The 17,724-nt window shown below is 39.4% G+C and overlaps 1 protein-coding gene across 2 annotated transcripts in view; it reads right to left on the bottom strand.

Annotated features, from left to right (window-relative positions):
* MEI4 (meiotic double-stranded break formation protein 4) overlaps nucleotides 1-17,724 on the bottom strand; it is a 238,150-nt gene that overhangs the window by 165,311 nt on the left and 55,115 nt on the right. For both annotated transcript variants that reach the window (XM_045867123.3, XM_054505440.2), the window contains exon 3: nucleotides 7,197-7,732. In XM_045867123.3, the coding sequence (XP_045723079.1) occupies nucleotides 7,197-7,732 (536 nt within the window). The remainder of the gene's footprint in view (nucleotides 1-7,196; nucleotides 7,733-17,724) is intronic.

The following is a 17,724-nucleotide window of genomic DNA, read 5'->3' as shown; positions in this document are numbered from 1 at the left end:
AAACATTGTATATCTTATTGATATAAAACAAGAACTGAGAGCTGTATAAAGGAACAATCAAGAGAATAAGAACTTATAGAAACTAAAAATATGTCAGCAGAAATAAAAAGTTCAATAGTCGGCTTGAAGAAAAAGTTAAGGAAATCTCTCAGAAAAAAATAAATAAAAAGAATAAATGGTACCAGAAAAGAGGGAAAAGAAATTGGGAGAGCAGACCAAGAAATGTTCTAGAAAAAGGGAAGAGAGAAGAGAGAAGACAGAACTATACAAGAAAAACAAAACAAAAAATTCAGAACCAAAGGATGAAATCCCAGACTCCAGAACACACCAATGACTCAAGAAAAGGAATGTTAAAAGACCCACATCGAGGTACACCATCCTGTAGCTATGCAACAATGGGAATTAGAGAGATGCTAAGTGCTTCTGGGGGTACAGGACGGTGGGGACTAAATCACATTCAAGGAATTAAAACCACAATTGCACTGGAATTCTCATTAGCAACATTGGAATCTAGAAGTTAGTAGAAAAATGTCTTGGGGCGCCTGAGTGGCTCAGTCGTTAAGCTTCTGCCTTCAGCTCAGGTCATGATCCCAGGATCCTGGGATTGAGCCCCGCATCGGGCTCCCTGCTCCGCAGGAAGCCTGCTTCTCCGTCTCCCACTCCCCCTGCTTGTGTTCCCTCTCTCTCTGTGTCTCTCTCTGTCAAATAAATAAATAAAATCTTTAAAAAAAGAAAAATGTCTTAAATAAATTGGAAAAATGATTTCCAACCTGGAAATCTGTCGTAATTCATCAATGAAGTTTAAAGTTGGAATAAAATATTTTAAGTAAACAAACATTTTAAAAAAGTTTATAACCCCCAAACCCATTCTAAACTCATAAAGAATGTGCATCACCAAGTGAAGTTATAAACCAAGAAAAGGAATATATGAAATCCAGGGACTATGAGATAGGACACAAGAAAACAGCAGAGGGAATTCCCAGGTGGTGATTAAAGGAAAAGGAGTCCCTGGAGTAATGCTGAGCAGCAAACACAGGAAGCATGAGCCCAGATTACAACAGGAAGATGGAGGGCTTCAGGACGGGTTTCTTTATAAAGGATGGAACTGATAAATGGTTTAATTTGTTTGGCCACACTGAAAGGATGTTTACAACCATCACAGTGATTGAAAGAAGAATCAATCATGGGTACACAGAAAACTAAGCAAATAGGAAAAAATAATAATTCTGAGCAATTATCTTTAGAAAAAAATTGTACAAAAGGTAATAAAATCATTGTGTATTATATGTCTCTATGCTAATAAAATTACCTATAATAGTATAAATATGTAATACTGATTTAACTAAAACTTATGTTTGGAGCGTAGGTAGAAAAGGGCAGCTATGTAAGACATACATACATTTTTATCTTCCATGATACAAAGTGAACAGATAAAAAGGAAAATAACGGGAGTGCCTGGCTGGCTCAGTTGGTAGAGAGTCCAACACTTGATCTCAGGGTTGTGAGTCTGAGCCCCACACTGGGTATGGAGCCTATCTAAAATAAAAATTTAAATAAATAAATAAATAAATAAATAGGAAAGAAAAGACTCTGAGAAATAGCAGTGTAAGCCTTTTATTTAAAAACACAGTTGTGAATGGTGACAGAACAGGAATCAAGATCTGGTAGTGCTGGTCTCTGAGGGGTGGTACTAAGGAGCTGGTGTGCAGCAGAGCTAGCTCTTTGTTGTTGTAAGTATGGAATATTATTTGACTTTTAAAAATACATTCATAGGTTTCCACTTCTGGGAAGTGGAGTTACTGATCTTCATTCCTCTCATTAAGTACAACTAAAAATCCTGGACATTATCTATAAATCAAACCTAAGAAGACTGACAGGGAGACCAGCTATGGACCTGAAGACAAAGGAAGGACAAAGTGGTAAGTTCCCTAGTTTTCCTTTTGCCTCATATATCCCAGATTTGGAGCTAAAAAAGCCAACAACCTAGAAATGCCAATGGGCATGGACAGAACAAAAATAACAACATAAGCCAAAGGAAAGAAAAGAGGCAGCCTAGCAAGATGGAAAGCTTTCAGAGATAACAGCCAAACACCACAGAAAAAAACTGTGCCCCCCACCCCGCCCCCTACATGAGCAAAGGCCAAGGGGGAGCCCGGATGTCCACCCTCACCAGGCTATAATGAGATGCCCCCAACCCATTGCTAGGCACCATGTTGAGCCCTAAGGATCTAAACTGAGTAACGCATGGCATATGGCCACAAGTACGGATTCTAGTGAAGGAGAAAAACAAGTCAGTAGCTACTGTACGGTGATATGTGCACTGTAGTGAATTTATATGAGGGATATTTAATCAGCAAAAGGAAAAGACGATTACAGAAGCAGGGTGGGAGGGAAGGCTTCTTTGAGGAGCTAATCCTAGAGCTCAATTTGTAAGGATAGGTAGAACTAGCCAGATGGAAGAAGGGTGTCCTGGGCTAAGGGTCTGACAGGTACTAGGAAGAGAATAGAACGTACTTGAAACTACAAATAATTCTGTCTGGAGTGAAGAGTGGTTAGGAGGGACTACAGAAAGACGATGTTGAACAGGCTGGACAGGAGCCAGGCAGAGAAGGGCCTTGTGGGCATGCCTGCTTCCCTCCTTCCCTCCCTTCCTCCCTCCCCCTCCCCTGTTCTTTCTTCTTCTTCTCTCTCTTTCTTTCTTAATTCTAGTGTAGCTGACAGTGTCACATTAGTTTCAGGTGTACAATACAGTGATTTAACAATTCCATACATTGCTCAATGCCCATCAAGAGAATGTATGCTTTTTTATAAGTCCATGAGGAGCCCCTAAAGGATCTTTGATATTTTTTTAAGGGTGATTTTTTTAAAAAAAGATAATTTCCCATTTTGTGCTATCTTTGTCATTTTTTAAGGATCACTCTGACAATGGTGAGGAGGATGGGTTAGAGGAGGATCGATGAGTCAGGAATCTGAAAGGAAGTTACTGCAGGAATCCAGACAGGAAGGGATGAACACACAGACCACAGCAGGGGGGGGATTATACAAGCAATATCTGCATATATCCTAGAATCTGGGTCAGTTTTACCCAATTTGAGGTTTTTGAGAGAAAATGAAGAGAGAAAGCAGTGCCACATTCAACTCTAATACTAGGTACTAGTGTTCCTAGTGCTAACTAGCTTGGTGGCCTGGGGCAAATCTCTCTGAGCCTCATTTTTCGTATCTAACAAATGGCATGGTTGCCATTTGTTAGAGTTGTTGTATAAATATGTAATGCCATAATGGATGTGAAAACACTATAAAAAATATTAAGCATAGTGTATTATTTCCTATTGCTGCTATATCAAACTACCATACTCTTAGTGGCTTAATGCAACATAAATTTATTCAGTCACAGTTCTAGCCATCAGAAGTCTAAAGTGTGTCTCACTGGGCCGAAATGAAGGTGTTGCCAGGCCTGCATTCCTTATGGAGGATCTCAAGATGAATCCATTTCCTTGTCTTTTCCAACATGCACTTCTTGGCTCATGGCCCCTTCCTCCATCTTTAAAGCCAGCATCTTCAAATTTTTCGACACTGACTCTCCTGCCTCCCTCTTTCACTTACAAAACCCTTGTGAGGGGCGCCTGGGTGGCTCAGTTGGTTAAGCGACTGCCTTCGGCTCAGGTCATGATCCTGGAGTCCCGGGATCGAGTCCTGCATCAGGCTCCCTGCTCGGCAGGGAGTCTGCTTCTCCCTCTGACCCTCCTCCCTCTTATGCTCTCTATCTCTCATTCTCTCTCTCTCAAATAAATAAATAAAAAATCTTAAAAAAAAAAAAAAAAAAACCCTTGTGAGTATCGGGCCCACGGGGATATCCAGGCTAATCTCCTCATCCCAAACTCAGCAACCTTAATTTTCCACCCCATCCCATCATGTAAAATAAAATATTCACAAATTCCAAGGATTAGGATGTGGACATCTTTAGCAAAGACCATTATTCATTACCTTACAAGATTCTAAGTTAATATCTACTTGGCAGTCAATTTTTTTTTCAATTTCACAACTAATATGTCCAAGAGTTGTTTTATGGTTTAAAAAATAAGATTGAAGAGAAAGTTTTCTAAGTAACTCATTAGTATATCTTTAAGATTTAGCAACATATGCTAAGTTAAAAGCTCAAGGATAACTATAGATTTTGATATTTAACTTAATATAATCTTTCCCATCTCTTCAAAACAAATGAAAATTTATGACAAAATCTAAGTAGAATCATAAGCATTCTGATGTTTAACTTCTATGATAGTATCCTGGCCTATGACAAAATAAGTGGAAGAAATCCCTAATTGTAGAAATAAACACATTTTGAAGTCTGGAAATATAGGAAAGGTCAGGCTATCCATCAAACAAAGGGCATTAAATACCTCAAAGGCAAACATTCCTGACCCCAAGGCAAGTACGCAGGTGAAAGAGGAAACATGCCATACTGGGGCCTGAAAGTAGAAGACAAGTAAAGTCAAGACTGCTTCTCAGGACCCCTAGAGCAAGCCTAGTTCAGACCTCTGTAAGCCATCTGGTTTCAAGACACATATCTTCTCTACCCTTCAAATATGTCATTGTGGATTATACCTTCTAGTCCCACGCTAATGGTTATCCTAAAAATACGATATAGACATAACACTAAGATAACAATTCCTAAAACTTTGTTATTGAATAAATGCAGTGTATATTATAGCACAAAACAGTACAAAAATAGGATTTATCCAAATCTGAAAAATCACAAATCATATATATATTTTCCACAAACTTATTTCTCCCCCAAACTTATTAATAATTTCAACCAAGCTACAATTAGGGAATTTTTTAAAACAATTTCCATGGTGTCTCATTTCAACCTCCTATCTCTTGAATATATACAACCCTGACATTACTGACATTCACAATAATAACCTCAAGATTATGAAAGATACCAACTTCTTATTGATCGTTAAAGAAAAACTAAGCTATGGCCAGAGTAATTTTACTACTAAATGTACTAAGAACATGTAAAAGATACATATTTTATTTAAAACCTGGCTATAGATGAACTATAAACACATGAAATCCTTCTGTCAGACTATTAAAGTATTCATACCACAACTTTTCCTATCACATTGCACAAATATAACTTTAACAAAATCAATAGCAGGGCTCGAGTTTCTAAGCAATACAATTTAAACAATTCCAATCGTGGAAACAAGGTTTTTCCAAAGAAGCAATTTTTTTTCTAAACTATGGCATTTCGTACTAATCAATCAAAAATAGTATCAATAAAAAATGCAATAGAAGCTATCTTATATTTCACATCAGAATATATTCTTTCTTGAAACTAAGAGACAAAAAAGATTTATAAAGAGCAATCATCAGTCATTTTTTTCTAATAAAGAAGCTTTATGAACATAACTGGAAGATGATGATAATGATAGTAATGACAACTAAAGCTGGAATGATTTCATCTAAGAAGCTTTTACTGGCAAGAGAAAAAAAAAAAAATCCCCAGAGAGAATGTCATTAAAACTTTTTCATGAGTCATCATCCTAATTGGTAAATGCAGTTAGCAATTTTATGATTCTACTTTCTCTACCTGTAACAATGACCTCTCCAAAAAAAGATCAAAGCCATTCATTCACTCATTTACCCACTGCTGACCAACTACTCAACAACAGCTTGCAACATGGCAAATGGTACAGAAAATATATTTCAGATGCACGTGTACTATCTGTACCATCTTCTACATACTCCCTTCCTTCCATACAAGTCCCAAGGCTACACGTGGGTATTCTAATCCTTAAGTGAAAAACTAGACTGAAAAAAATATATGCATCATCTGTTAACTGATAAAGAATATAAATGCCAGTATCTGAGAGGTTCCAAGTCAACATAAAACCTGTTTAAAGTAGTTTTAAAAGAAAGCAAAAATATGCAAAAGAAAAGATTAATACTAAATATGAGATATTTATTAATGGTGAAGACACAGATTATATACCTCAGATACTACTGTGAAAAATCTGATATTTAATTCCTGATTGACCATATCAGGTAGAAAAAAAATTTCAGTTTGCCAGACAGAAAAGTCACCTTTCACAAATGCCAAAAGCTTAATCATAAAGTTTTCTGTAATACTGATCAAATCACATGTTAACAGAGAAGAACAGATGCATGTGCAACAAATTAGGCTTCAAGTTTTGTTAGAGTTTTAAAAATTCAGGTAAAGCTTCCCTGTACAAAATTCAGATAATGGCACTGAGGACAAACACCAGACAACGATGTATCAAAAGAAACATGATGTAACAACTTTTTTCCTATAGTGAAATACAGTTACTAAGTCAGATAGACCTTTTAGTCTCCTCTGTGATTTTTTAAATAGGCAATTAGAAGGATTAAAATGGGAATGCATTTGGAGTTTCCCAAACAAAGGGTCAGATCCTAAGGAAGATAGGAAGTAATACAAAAAAACTATCCATTAATGTCTCAAAAGCCAAACAAAAAAACAATGGCAGGTTACCTCAATGTCACTTGTTAAAAAAGAATCCAAGTCAACCTTACTAAGCCATGTTAAATAAATAAGAAAAAAAAACACACAATAAAGCCATATGTTATGTGTTCCTCAGCCAATTTACTCATTTAATCCACAACTGCAGAGGGTCCGTGGGGTATTATGCCACTTACAATGGAAATTCTAAAAGAAGAGAAAAATATTCTTTGACCTCCAGGCATCTGCTAGTCAATGCCAGAAAAAGAACAAATTCAATACTGTACAGGTAATCCATCATGAGGAATTTAACACCCATAGAAGTAATAGATTGGGAAACCATTAAATGCTAGTGGTTTTTTGAAAAATATTGAGACTTTTTGATCAGTAAGAAGTAAACGTAGGCAGAGGAAAACAAAAGAAGGTGAGAATTCAAGAAGAGCAATAAAAAACAGGGAAGATAACAACGCAGAGTAGAGAAGTACAAACTGGAAGCATAGGCATCTCTGTAGAGAAGGATGCTGTAGCAATCAGAGTCCAGAGGAGGGGACATGACAATGAGTGAGGGCAACAAATGGCTGCAAAAGGAGGTCTTAGCTGGAGACTCTGAGCCAGGAGTCTAAGGAACACCAGTCAACATTATCCAATGGGGATGTTCACCAAAACTACTGACATATTATTTCATGAATAGAAGAGATTTAATACTTACCCGATTTATATGGTTGCTCCTTAAAATAACCTGTAGTAGGGTTTTCTCAAATTCTTCCAACTTCTTGGAACACTTTTTAAGAATATGATTAGATAAGTTACAATCACTGATCAGTCTGGCTAACGTATTAACAGCTTCTGCCCAAAAGCTTGAAAAAGGAAATTTGGGTTTACGGTAAAAAGTGATCAGGCCATCCAGCAACTGAAAAACAGAATCAGATACTGTGGAAAAGTCATTTTCAAAGTGGCTTAAGTCTGTTTTCAGACTCCCTGATTCTGTCAAGTTCTTCAGTTCAAGTAGATGTTGCAAGAATTGCATGTGGGAAGACAGAGGATTTTCCTGAGTGGCACAATGTCTTTTCACAATGGGCAGTGGTAGAAAGGGTGTGGAGGTGCAGCTCTCCACAAGATGCTGGGTCATCTCTGAAGGCTCACTTCTCTGCTCATTTGATAAATCACACCCAGAATCTTCCAGCAGACTTAATGTATTTTCAGAACTTCCGGGTTCCTGAGCCTGCAACTGGGAAGATGGGTCTCCTAAAACAGAAAGGAATAGCAGTGTTATCTTTCTGTAGCTAACATTTCTTCATATAAAAACTAGACAGGGGCCCCTGGGAGGCTCAGTCAGTTAAGCGTCAGACTCTTGATTTCAGCTCAGGTCATGATCTCAGGATTGTGAGATTAAGCCCTGTGTTGGGAGCCACACTGAGCGTGCAACCTTCTTAGGATTCTCTCTCTCCCTCTCCCTCTGCCCCTCCCACCCTGTTCATGCTCATTCTTTCTCTCTCTCTCAAAAAAAAAATAAAACAAAACTAGACAGATTTTTCTAACTTAAAATACTAAATGAAGCATGCAAAAACATACTAAACATTTAAAAACCAGTAGAGAAAAAACTGTGAAAGGAATTGCTTAAACTGACTGAAGAAAGATCTCTGGTAGAAAGCAAAGGTGATTCCCCCATGTATTTTCAGGTCACTATCTCTCGTTCAACTCTGTGCCATGCTTGAAAGATACAGAGAAGAAACCACAAGACCTGAAGAAGGTAACTGTCTGGTGGAGACTCCAATGGGTCACTACAAGGCAATAAGTTTTATGCAGAGATAGAGATCTGCTCAGGGCACTGTGAAAACAGGAGGACCCCTGAACAGTGCACCCTGGGTGGATTACTGCATCCTGGAGGAGGCGATGGTAGCACTAATTTATAAAGCATTAAGTAGGAGTTCCGAGTTAAAAGTCAGGGAAATGCAGGAAGAGATTCCACACACCAAAGGGATAAGAGCTAAAGTACAGACTTAAAAAGGAAAAGAAAAGCATTGTGGATATAAGGAGCCACAAGCAGTTTGATGTTCCTTTACAGAAAATATAAAGCAAGATACTAAAAAAAATATGTAGAGGCCAGATCATAAAAGATCTTAGAAGATATATTAAAGGCCTTAAAATTTATAGGTAGAATGAGTGTAATTCAAACTTGAATAATGTAAGACCCCTTTGGAAAAATTATATACACATCCACATGAATACCTGATGTACAAAAAATAACTATAAACAACTTATATATGTATGTGTACTTATAGCTATTCAAGCACACCTATATCTGTATAGAGAGATAAATAGATGGATAGGTAGAGCTGGATCTCACAGATCCTTGAAATTATGTCTATGACCACTAGAATCTTCTGATGTGGGCTGAGAGGTACTACAGTTAAAGCTAAACTAGTAATTTTAGGCCATTCTTTGACAGAAATGCCATCATAAACACAAATGAGGTTATCATCTATAAAATGATTATCAGTAAAAGTTGCCAAAAAATTGAGAAATTCTCATTGAATGTTCTAAAGCACATTCATATTTATGAAACCAAGTTTGGGAAATATTGCTGTCAGCAATGAAAGGAGGAGTGAGACACTAAATAGTGTAATACAGGAAAGGGAAATGGTTTTATTTTGCATTTCACAGATCACTCACTCTATTGGCTGTATGAAGGGCAGATTTGAGGGAGGACACAATGAGGCACTGAAGGATGTCCTAATATCAGATGATGAAAGAAATGAACCAAGCAGTTGCTGTGGAAAAGAAAGAAAGGGACTGACCAGGGAAATCCATACAAAACATCAAAATATAACCTAGAAGCCAGCGGACTGACTGGAAATGGGCAATGAAGTCGAGGTAGGAAAAAATGCCTTTGTTTTTGACTCAGAGGACTAGGTAGATGACAGCGCTACTAACTGAAATGGTAAAAATACAGACAGAAGAACTGGCTTAGGAGAAACGATAAAAGTTTAGGTTTGGTCTTGTAAACTGTGAAGCAACTGGAGGAACTCTAGGCAAAGAGATTCACCTGCAAATTGGCCACATGAGCCTAAGGGTGGGGAAAAGGTCTAGACTGAAAATACGTTTGAGGAGTCATCAGTGTGTAGGTGGTATGTGAAATCATGAAAATGGTTATGATCACCTGGAGAGAGTATGGGAGCAGTGACAAGAACAGAAGATCAAAGAGAGACCCTGAGGAGTATCAATATTTGAGGGCTGAGTAGAGGGGGAAAAATGATTAAGGAGACAGAGAAGGAACAATTAAAGCAGTACAAAAGGAATAAAAATGACTGTGTTATGAAAGTCAAGGAAAAAGTTTCAAGGAGAATTACATACAGTAGAGAAATCCGTAAAATAAAAAGCTGAGAAAAATATGTTGGCATTACTCATTAGAAAATCACCAGTGACGGTATCCACAGAAGCTTTGCTCAGTCAGGGTGGTGGACAGAGGCCAGACTGCAATGCGAGTGACTGTGCAGAAAGTCAGAGAGGACTGGCTGAGGCTTCTGAGGACTTGGATCAGGAGAGTATAAAATGGGAGAGTAATTGCAGGCAAATGTGGCATGTCAAATTGGGAGAAATTTGAGCAATTATAGACTAAACAGAAAAAAATAACACAGAAGCAAAAGTTGGGAGAAATGAGAAAAAATTTAAAAAGCCAGGTGTGGCCTGGCCCTGGAGAAGGCAGGGGGACACTGAGTCAAGGACCCCAGTGAATGGGTTGTGCTTAGTGATACAGAAGTAATTTGTTTCCTTTGAGGCTGAAGGAAAAAGAATGAGAATGTATAGGGATGTCAAAAAAAGAAAAAAAAATACCCTTAGCATATAGGAAGTTAAAAGAGATCTCACCTAACAGTCATTTTTTAAAGTTAGAGATGGGGGGATACTGGTTGATCAGGGCATGGGAAGAATGATGAAAGGAACATCTTCTATCCTCCCCATCTTACATTTGGAAATTTGATTTGTTGCTCTTTCGTCCCTCTATACAAATAGAAGGTGACGATGAGGCAAAATGAGAGGATCAGGCTTTAATTTAGAGTTCATTCAATTAAAAAGTATCTGCTATAACAATGACAAATGTGTATGTGCTTGCTAATTACCACAACAGCATCTGTACTCCATGTTAAGGGGATAATGCAGTAAGTTCAAAAATGCGGTGGTAAGCCAAACAGTGAACTACTGGCAAAGCATTTAAACCATACGTGGCCATTTCTACACTAAAAGAGGCACACAGCCTGCTCATTTTAAGCCAACAATTTATTTTTCTGATGAGCAAGAATAAACATTTGAAATGACTTCTCACTCTTCACAAAAGTAAAGGGTGGGGGATTATGGTAATTATTTAGGTAGATTATATTTTTCTTTCATGGAATTCAAAATGGTTCTTCACTAAGAAAGTGAACAGAAGTTTAAATATTTCACAAACCTCCTCAACTTTCCATCAAGGTAAGCTGAACTTCATGGGTGATGATTTCAGGGAATACATAAAATGAATTCTATCAACAACTAAACTGGGAAGCAAAAAGCTGTTTTCTTGTTTCTGCTTTTCACCCCTCACTGGTGTACCTTCTGGCAAGTCATAACCACTCCATCTCATCTCCTCCATGTGCTGATCAGTACATATTTGCAGGGAGTAGTTCTACCCATGCATGCGCTCTGGGCATAGGAATACACAAACTGACCATCATTCTTCCTGGATGCTTCATTTCTGCACCCGCAAAAAGGACTGATGAGGGCATATGTTGGAGACGCCAATGTGGGAAACCACACAGAGAGGAATGTTCTCTCAGTGCCCTAAAGGAGTGCATAAATTCCACCAGCAAAGACTACAGTGAGCTTTTATGCAATATGGCTTGCAGTATTAAAATCACTTTGTCAAAATGAATAGAACAATCTTATATTCACATTTCACTTTACAAAACGGTTTCATCAAATAATTCAATTGTTGTTTCCAACAACCCTTGAACATATGTTATTATTATTCCTAATTTACTGATAAGGAAATGCAGGCTCCACTTGATTAAGAGGTCTAAGAAAAGCCACAGAGGGAGAAGCAAAACCAATTACTCAGTTCCAAGTCCAATCATCTTCTAACCACAGCAAAAAGGCCTATGTGTTCCCATGCCAGCTTCTGTACATACCCCTCTGCCGCTTTAAATGAGTCTTACAGAACTCATTCTACTCAGATTCTACTCATTTGCTTGGATGACTTTTCTCAAAATAAATCTCGAAGCTTGACTAACAAAGCATCGTACCCAAAGGAGAGAAGAGAAAATGAAGCCATGCTACTGCAACTTTCTGTAATTCCTGTTTTTCCAGGAGGGACTAAGGTGAAGCAGAAGTCAGATGATGCTTCTCTCTTAATTTGTTATTGGGCTGAAGGGATTGAGGACTGTAATTTCTCTCCAAGTCATTGGATATGATCTAACCAACACATTTGTCATTAGATGTAAAGAGATAGTAAAGGACATACACACACATCCTGATCAAGCAGAGTCCAGCACATTTTAAGCGCTCAGAAATACTGTTTATTGTTATTAAATGATAATAGATACACCAAGAATCTAAATTATCCTAAAATATGACATCACATATAAAAGTGCATAAAATAAGATACCAGTTAAAACTACAGATCCTGTCCAAAATATTCTATAGTCCCTCTCATACCCTGGATCTCATAGACTTTCAAGTCCATCTTACTGGGCCCTTGTCTCTTCCATCTTCTTTCAGTTGTTAAATTCCATCTTCATCCCACTTACCATTTAAGAGTGGCTCTCAAGCATGCTCAACAAAATAGAGCTGTGCCCGCCTGCTACACATCCTACCCTAGAAATGCCCACCCCTGAATCAAATGTATCTTCTGCTGCGCCCCAGATTTTCACATCCACATCAAATCTTGATGTCTTTTGTCATCCATTTCTACAGTCCCTATATTATTTATAAAATTAGACCCAGAGAACCAACTGTCTAAAAGGCACCTTTTTCTGTACACCTTGAAAATCCCAAGGCTTTCTATTTATAAAGCTGTACAAATCATCTTCGTGAACTGCACATAAACATACAATTCTTGTTTGTACTGCTTACCGCCAATTTCAGCCCATAGCAAGACTATTCTCCAGTCACCAGGCCCGAGCGAAGGATCACCCTTGGCAACTTCCTTTCACCTCCCACATACAGTGAAATGCCATGCTATGCTGATTCCATCTTCTGTACCTGTATTAGTCAGGACTCTCCAGAGAAATGGAACCACTAGGATATATATACAAGAGAGAGGGAGAAAAGAGTTTTATCATAAGGCATTGGCTCATGTAATTATGGAGGCTGAGAAATCTCAAGATCTGCAGTCAGCCAGCTGGAGACCTAGGAGAGCAATGGTATTATATAGTTCCAGTGCAACTACAAAGGCCTACAACAGAGAGCTGACAGTCTAAGTTCCAGTCTGTAAGCCAGTAGGCTCGAGCCCCAAGAAGAGCCAATGTTTCAGGTCGAGTTCAAAGGCAGGAAAAGACCAATGCCCCAGCTCAAAGACAGTAAGGAAGAAGGAATTCACTCTTACTCAGCCTTTTTGTTCTCTTGAGTTCAACTGATTGGATGAAGTCCATCCACACTAGGGTAGGTGGTCTGCTTTACTCAGTCTACTCAAATGTTAATCTTGTCCCAAACACCATTACAGACACATCTACAATAATGTTTGACCAAATATCTGGGCACCAGGTGACACAGTCAAGTTGACACATAAAATCAACCATCATTACACATGTGAACCTGTCCTTTCCTAGTTCCCCTACCCCTACTCTAGTTCACACCATCATCATCTCTTGCACCGATTACTGCAATACCCTTGCCTAACCAATCTACCTGCCTTTGGTTCTGTCCTCTTCTAGGCCATATTCTGAACTGACCTGACAGTCACCCTGCTGAAATACTAGTTTGAGCACCGAGTTATCATCCTTAAAACCTTCCAACGGCTTCCTTTACCAGAGACCTCCAAGATCCTCAGCGTGGCCCACAGAGCCTTCCAATGTGTGGCCCCTGCTTACTTCTCCAGCCTTGCCTCCATGCTCACTCTTGCTTATGTATAAGTAATATTAAACCCTTACAGTTTACCAAAACACATCATACTAATTCATACAACTAGGCATTTGCACAAGTAGTCACCACTACGTGGGGTGTTCTTATGCTATAACCCAGAGATGGACTGATTCCTCAAACCCTGATTCAAATCCTCTGTGTAATCCTCCCTGCTCTGCCCAGAGCAGAGGAAATCATTCCCCATCTGGGCTCCCCTTACACATAGTTCTATTACTGCACTCATCAACCTGTTCTGAGTGTATGAGTGACTCCCTCTTGGAAGGGAGAGATTCTTGAGGACAGACACAGAGTTTACTAATCTGGGAATTTCTGTTGCCTGATGCCTGCCCTACTATATAGTTGGTGGTGTGAATACTTGTTGAATATACATATTAACAAAAGGTTAAATCAAACTGCATTTCTTCAAATGCACTGAAATGTCATCATGGGCATATATAACTTGTCACTACCAACCCTGATGTCTTAGAAATAATAGTCACTCACATGTACTGATGAGTTGAACAATTTTTAAAAAGTAGTGTTTTCGCCACCTGGTGGTCAAACAGAAATTGCTATTTTCAAGTACCACACGATTCTGAAATGACAGTGTTTCACTTTAAAACAATTGTTTGTCTTCTGCCTCGGGAAGGATATGTTTTGGCATATTGCAAAGCATATTTGAGAAATGCTGACAAAGAAAAGCCTACAGTTTTGTTTAATCCCACTCTAGCTGCTTGCATCCTAATTCTAGTTTTGAATACATCAAGAGAGACAGCAATGTCAAATGCATGAAATTATAAGCTAATGGAATGATTCGTCTTAACAGAATTGTCTTCACTGCATTAGGTTCACAAGACAAAACGTACATTTGTGTGTCAGCTTGGTCCAGGACTACTTGATAGTGCTATCTCTCCCATGCTCAGTGCTCAGACCCTGAACTTTCTTGCTTGTCCCCAACTCTCTCATCTCTAAGTTTGCCAATTTAAACCTTCCTCGTTGTCTTTGGCTGTCTCTTCCTGTTCCAACTTCCTGGATGCCCCCACCTTTCCTAGAGCCTCAAAGAACTCTGTTAGGCAGGTGATTCTCAAAGTTCTCTGTCCCATCCTGCCTCCTCTCCCAAGCTAAAGTCCCTAGCTCTCAGCATTTTAAACCACACAAGTCCAAAAGAAATTGCATCCTTCACTGATACTTGGTCCAATTCCCTGATAACACTGCTATTATTCTCTGTTCCAACATTTGAAACCTAAGGGTCAACTCTGACTTCTTCCGTGATCCCCATATACACTCCATTGACAAATAATGTTGATCTTGCCTCACCTTTCTGTTCCTTAGATTCACTAAGTTTGTTCCCATTTAGCGCCATTCCCTCTGCCTGGGATCCTCCCTCCACCCTGAACCTCTCAATTTTCTCAAGGCTGGTTTCTCGTTATCATTCAAGTGTCTGTTAAAATGTCACTTCTTCAGAGAGACCTTAAGTGACCAACCAGTCTAAAGAAGCCACCAGACTGGTCTCTGTCACGTCTCCCTATTTTTATTCTCTAAATCTCACTTGTTACTGCCTGATCATCTTCTGCCAGTATAATCTGTCCCACCCACAAAATATATACTCCACAATAGTCTCGGACTGCTGGTTTACTGCCATATCCCAGAGCCAGGATATTGAGTGAGAGAGCTCAAGAGAAATTTACTCAGTCAATAAAAACCTTTTTTATATCATCTTTTTCCTATGCCAAAATAATTACACATAAGATAGGGGCAATGACTGAGCTGTTCCTGTCTCTAGCTCCTCCCTCTTCCAAACAACCCTAAACACGATGCCCAATTACTGTACCCAAATAACCTATGCCTCAGATTACCTAAAGGAACCACTTCCAGAAAGCATACTGTTTGGCACATGCATAACACACCCAATAAATGCTAGTTTTCCTTCTATTTTCCTGCTGGAAAATCTCCAAAGGCTCCTTGCTGCCTACAGAATAAAGCATGTTTTCCACTGGCTGTCACACCTCTTCTTAATAGGCTCCAACCTAGTTTTTCATCTTATTTTCCAGAACACCTCCTCATGCTCTGTATGCCACAGTCAAATTAGATCATTTGCCAGCAGATGCCTGTGTCTGTGCTTTACACTGTTCCCTCTTGCCTGAAATACCCTAGTATCCATAGCTTTCTAAATCCTACCCGTCCTTTAAAGTCAGCAGCATCCTCCAAAAAGAATTTTAAAAGTCCTATTCTCTAAAACAACATCATCACTCTCTCCTCTAAACATCAGTATTTTCCTCTGGACCATAGTCTCATCGGGGGTAATTAGTGGTGTGATCTTGCTCCCAATAGACTGTGTGACCCTATGGGCAGGGCACAGACCCATCTCTCTTCACATTCTCCACATTGTTTGTACCGAACAGCTGCTGAATAAAAAGGGGCTAAATAAATAAATAAACAGAATCTCTCTAACTGAAAAGAGTTTTTAGGACAAAATTAGAAGCTGATAAGAAAAAACAATTTCTCTTTGGATTCAGTCATCTGGGGGCAAAGATATGCAGGATAGGTAAAAAGCATAGTCCTGATTTCATTTCCTAACAAACAGGAAGTACCATGTTGAGAGACAGTGAACACATATATTACAGCCCTACAGAATAACATCAAACCCATGAGAGTACAACCTCTACCAGGCGAACCAATGAATCCACCACCTCATCAGGGTGTGGATGTTATGAATGCCATGCAGAATTGGTAAAAACGATACAATCACGGATGTCAGCAGTACACCACATTCACTGGCCTCCCAATGCTGTCAGTGCCCAATGACACAGCTCTCTACAACCTAGCCCGTTAGCTTTCCTGCTGAGATCATACACATCTCTAATCTCTCCCTGCCCAAGTCTCTTTCCAAAAGAATTTGCCTGAACTTGTTTTCCACCGAGCCCCTGATGCCACCGCTTTGACTTCAGCTCTTGATCAGAGCTCCAACAGTTCACACTTGTACTGTTGAGATACTACCTTCAAGCCAGCTTGGTCCCCCAAGCCCACCCTGCTAGACAACTGAGGTTGGCATTCATTTCCACTGATGTGCCCCCTTCACTCTATCAAAAATCAGAAGCACTGAGATCTTTTACCCAGTGCAATTTTTCCCAACCTGTATCACCATAAGGGGAACATATTAAAATGAAGTATTCCTAGGTACAATTAATCAGTGTTTCCAGGAGAGGGCTCCAGGAACTTGTATTTTTAAATAAACATCTTGGGAGTCTCAAAAGCACTACTTCGCACTACTCCCAAACTTAAACACTCAGCCTGCTTCATGGGTTTCTTGCTGGGCTACAGGTCTCCTACTTACGAGATCGTACAATGGTGGTTTTCAACCTTACCTGCACACTTAGGTGACTGGAACATTTCAAAATTCCAATGCCAGACCACACTCTATGCTAAGTACTATGCCAGAATCTCAGGGGTAGAACCCAGATATCAGTATTTTTTAAAGATCCCCAGGTGATTCTAGTATGAGAACCATGATCTTGTATTAATTTATATTTGTTCTGCTTTCTTTGGATAGCAGAGAAGTGGAGTGTGACCCATTCATGCCATTTCCATTCCCATCTTCAAATCTCCCAGAAATACCTATTTCCGCTTTATCTGTTCATGTTTTAATTCACGTTGAATCTTTCAGGATTCAGCTGGAATTCTACTCCCTTTTCAGGGTCATCTTTGCCACTTTATTTTCTATTTTGCAAAAGTAGAGCCTTACATATTCTAGCTGTCTCTTCCCACCTTATCTAAGCCAGCATCACGTCCCTGATGGACCACAGCCGTGGACTCCTACCCAGCAGTCTGCTTCTCCTCCCACTTACATTCTCCACACAGCAACCACAGCAGAAAGTTCAAAGCTCCTGCTTCATGCTCACCGAAGGATTCCCACTGTGCTTCCAGTCCTACCCCCTGGAACAAGCCCTGCCTCGTCTGTACCGCTGGCCTGTCTCTGGTCTCATCTCACTCCCTCTGCTCTGTGTCTGCTCACTGAACATGCAAGCTAGTTCCTGCCTCCGGGGCCACTCAGATGACCCTGCTCAGACACCTCCTTCTCAGTGAGGTCTGTCTGACCACCAAGTCTGTTAGCAACCCTGCCCCATCCACAGGCATTCCAGCGCTTCAAC

This window comes from Mirounga angustirostris, unplaced genomic scaffold (genome assembly GCF_029215605.1).
Source record: "Mirounga angustirostris isolate CCGP_5_RB_7025 unplaced genomic scaffold, mMirAng1.0.hap1 SCAF_8, whole genome shotgun sequence".
NCBI classification, from domain to species: Eukaryota; Metazoa; Chordata; class Mammalia; order Carnivora; family Phocidae; genus Mirounga; species Mirounga angustirostris.
The sequence above is the reverse complement of the archived record's forward strand: the minus strand, read 5'-3'. Positions and strand labels throughout refer to the sequence as shown.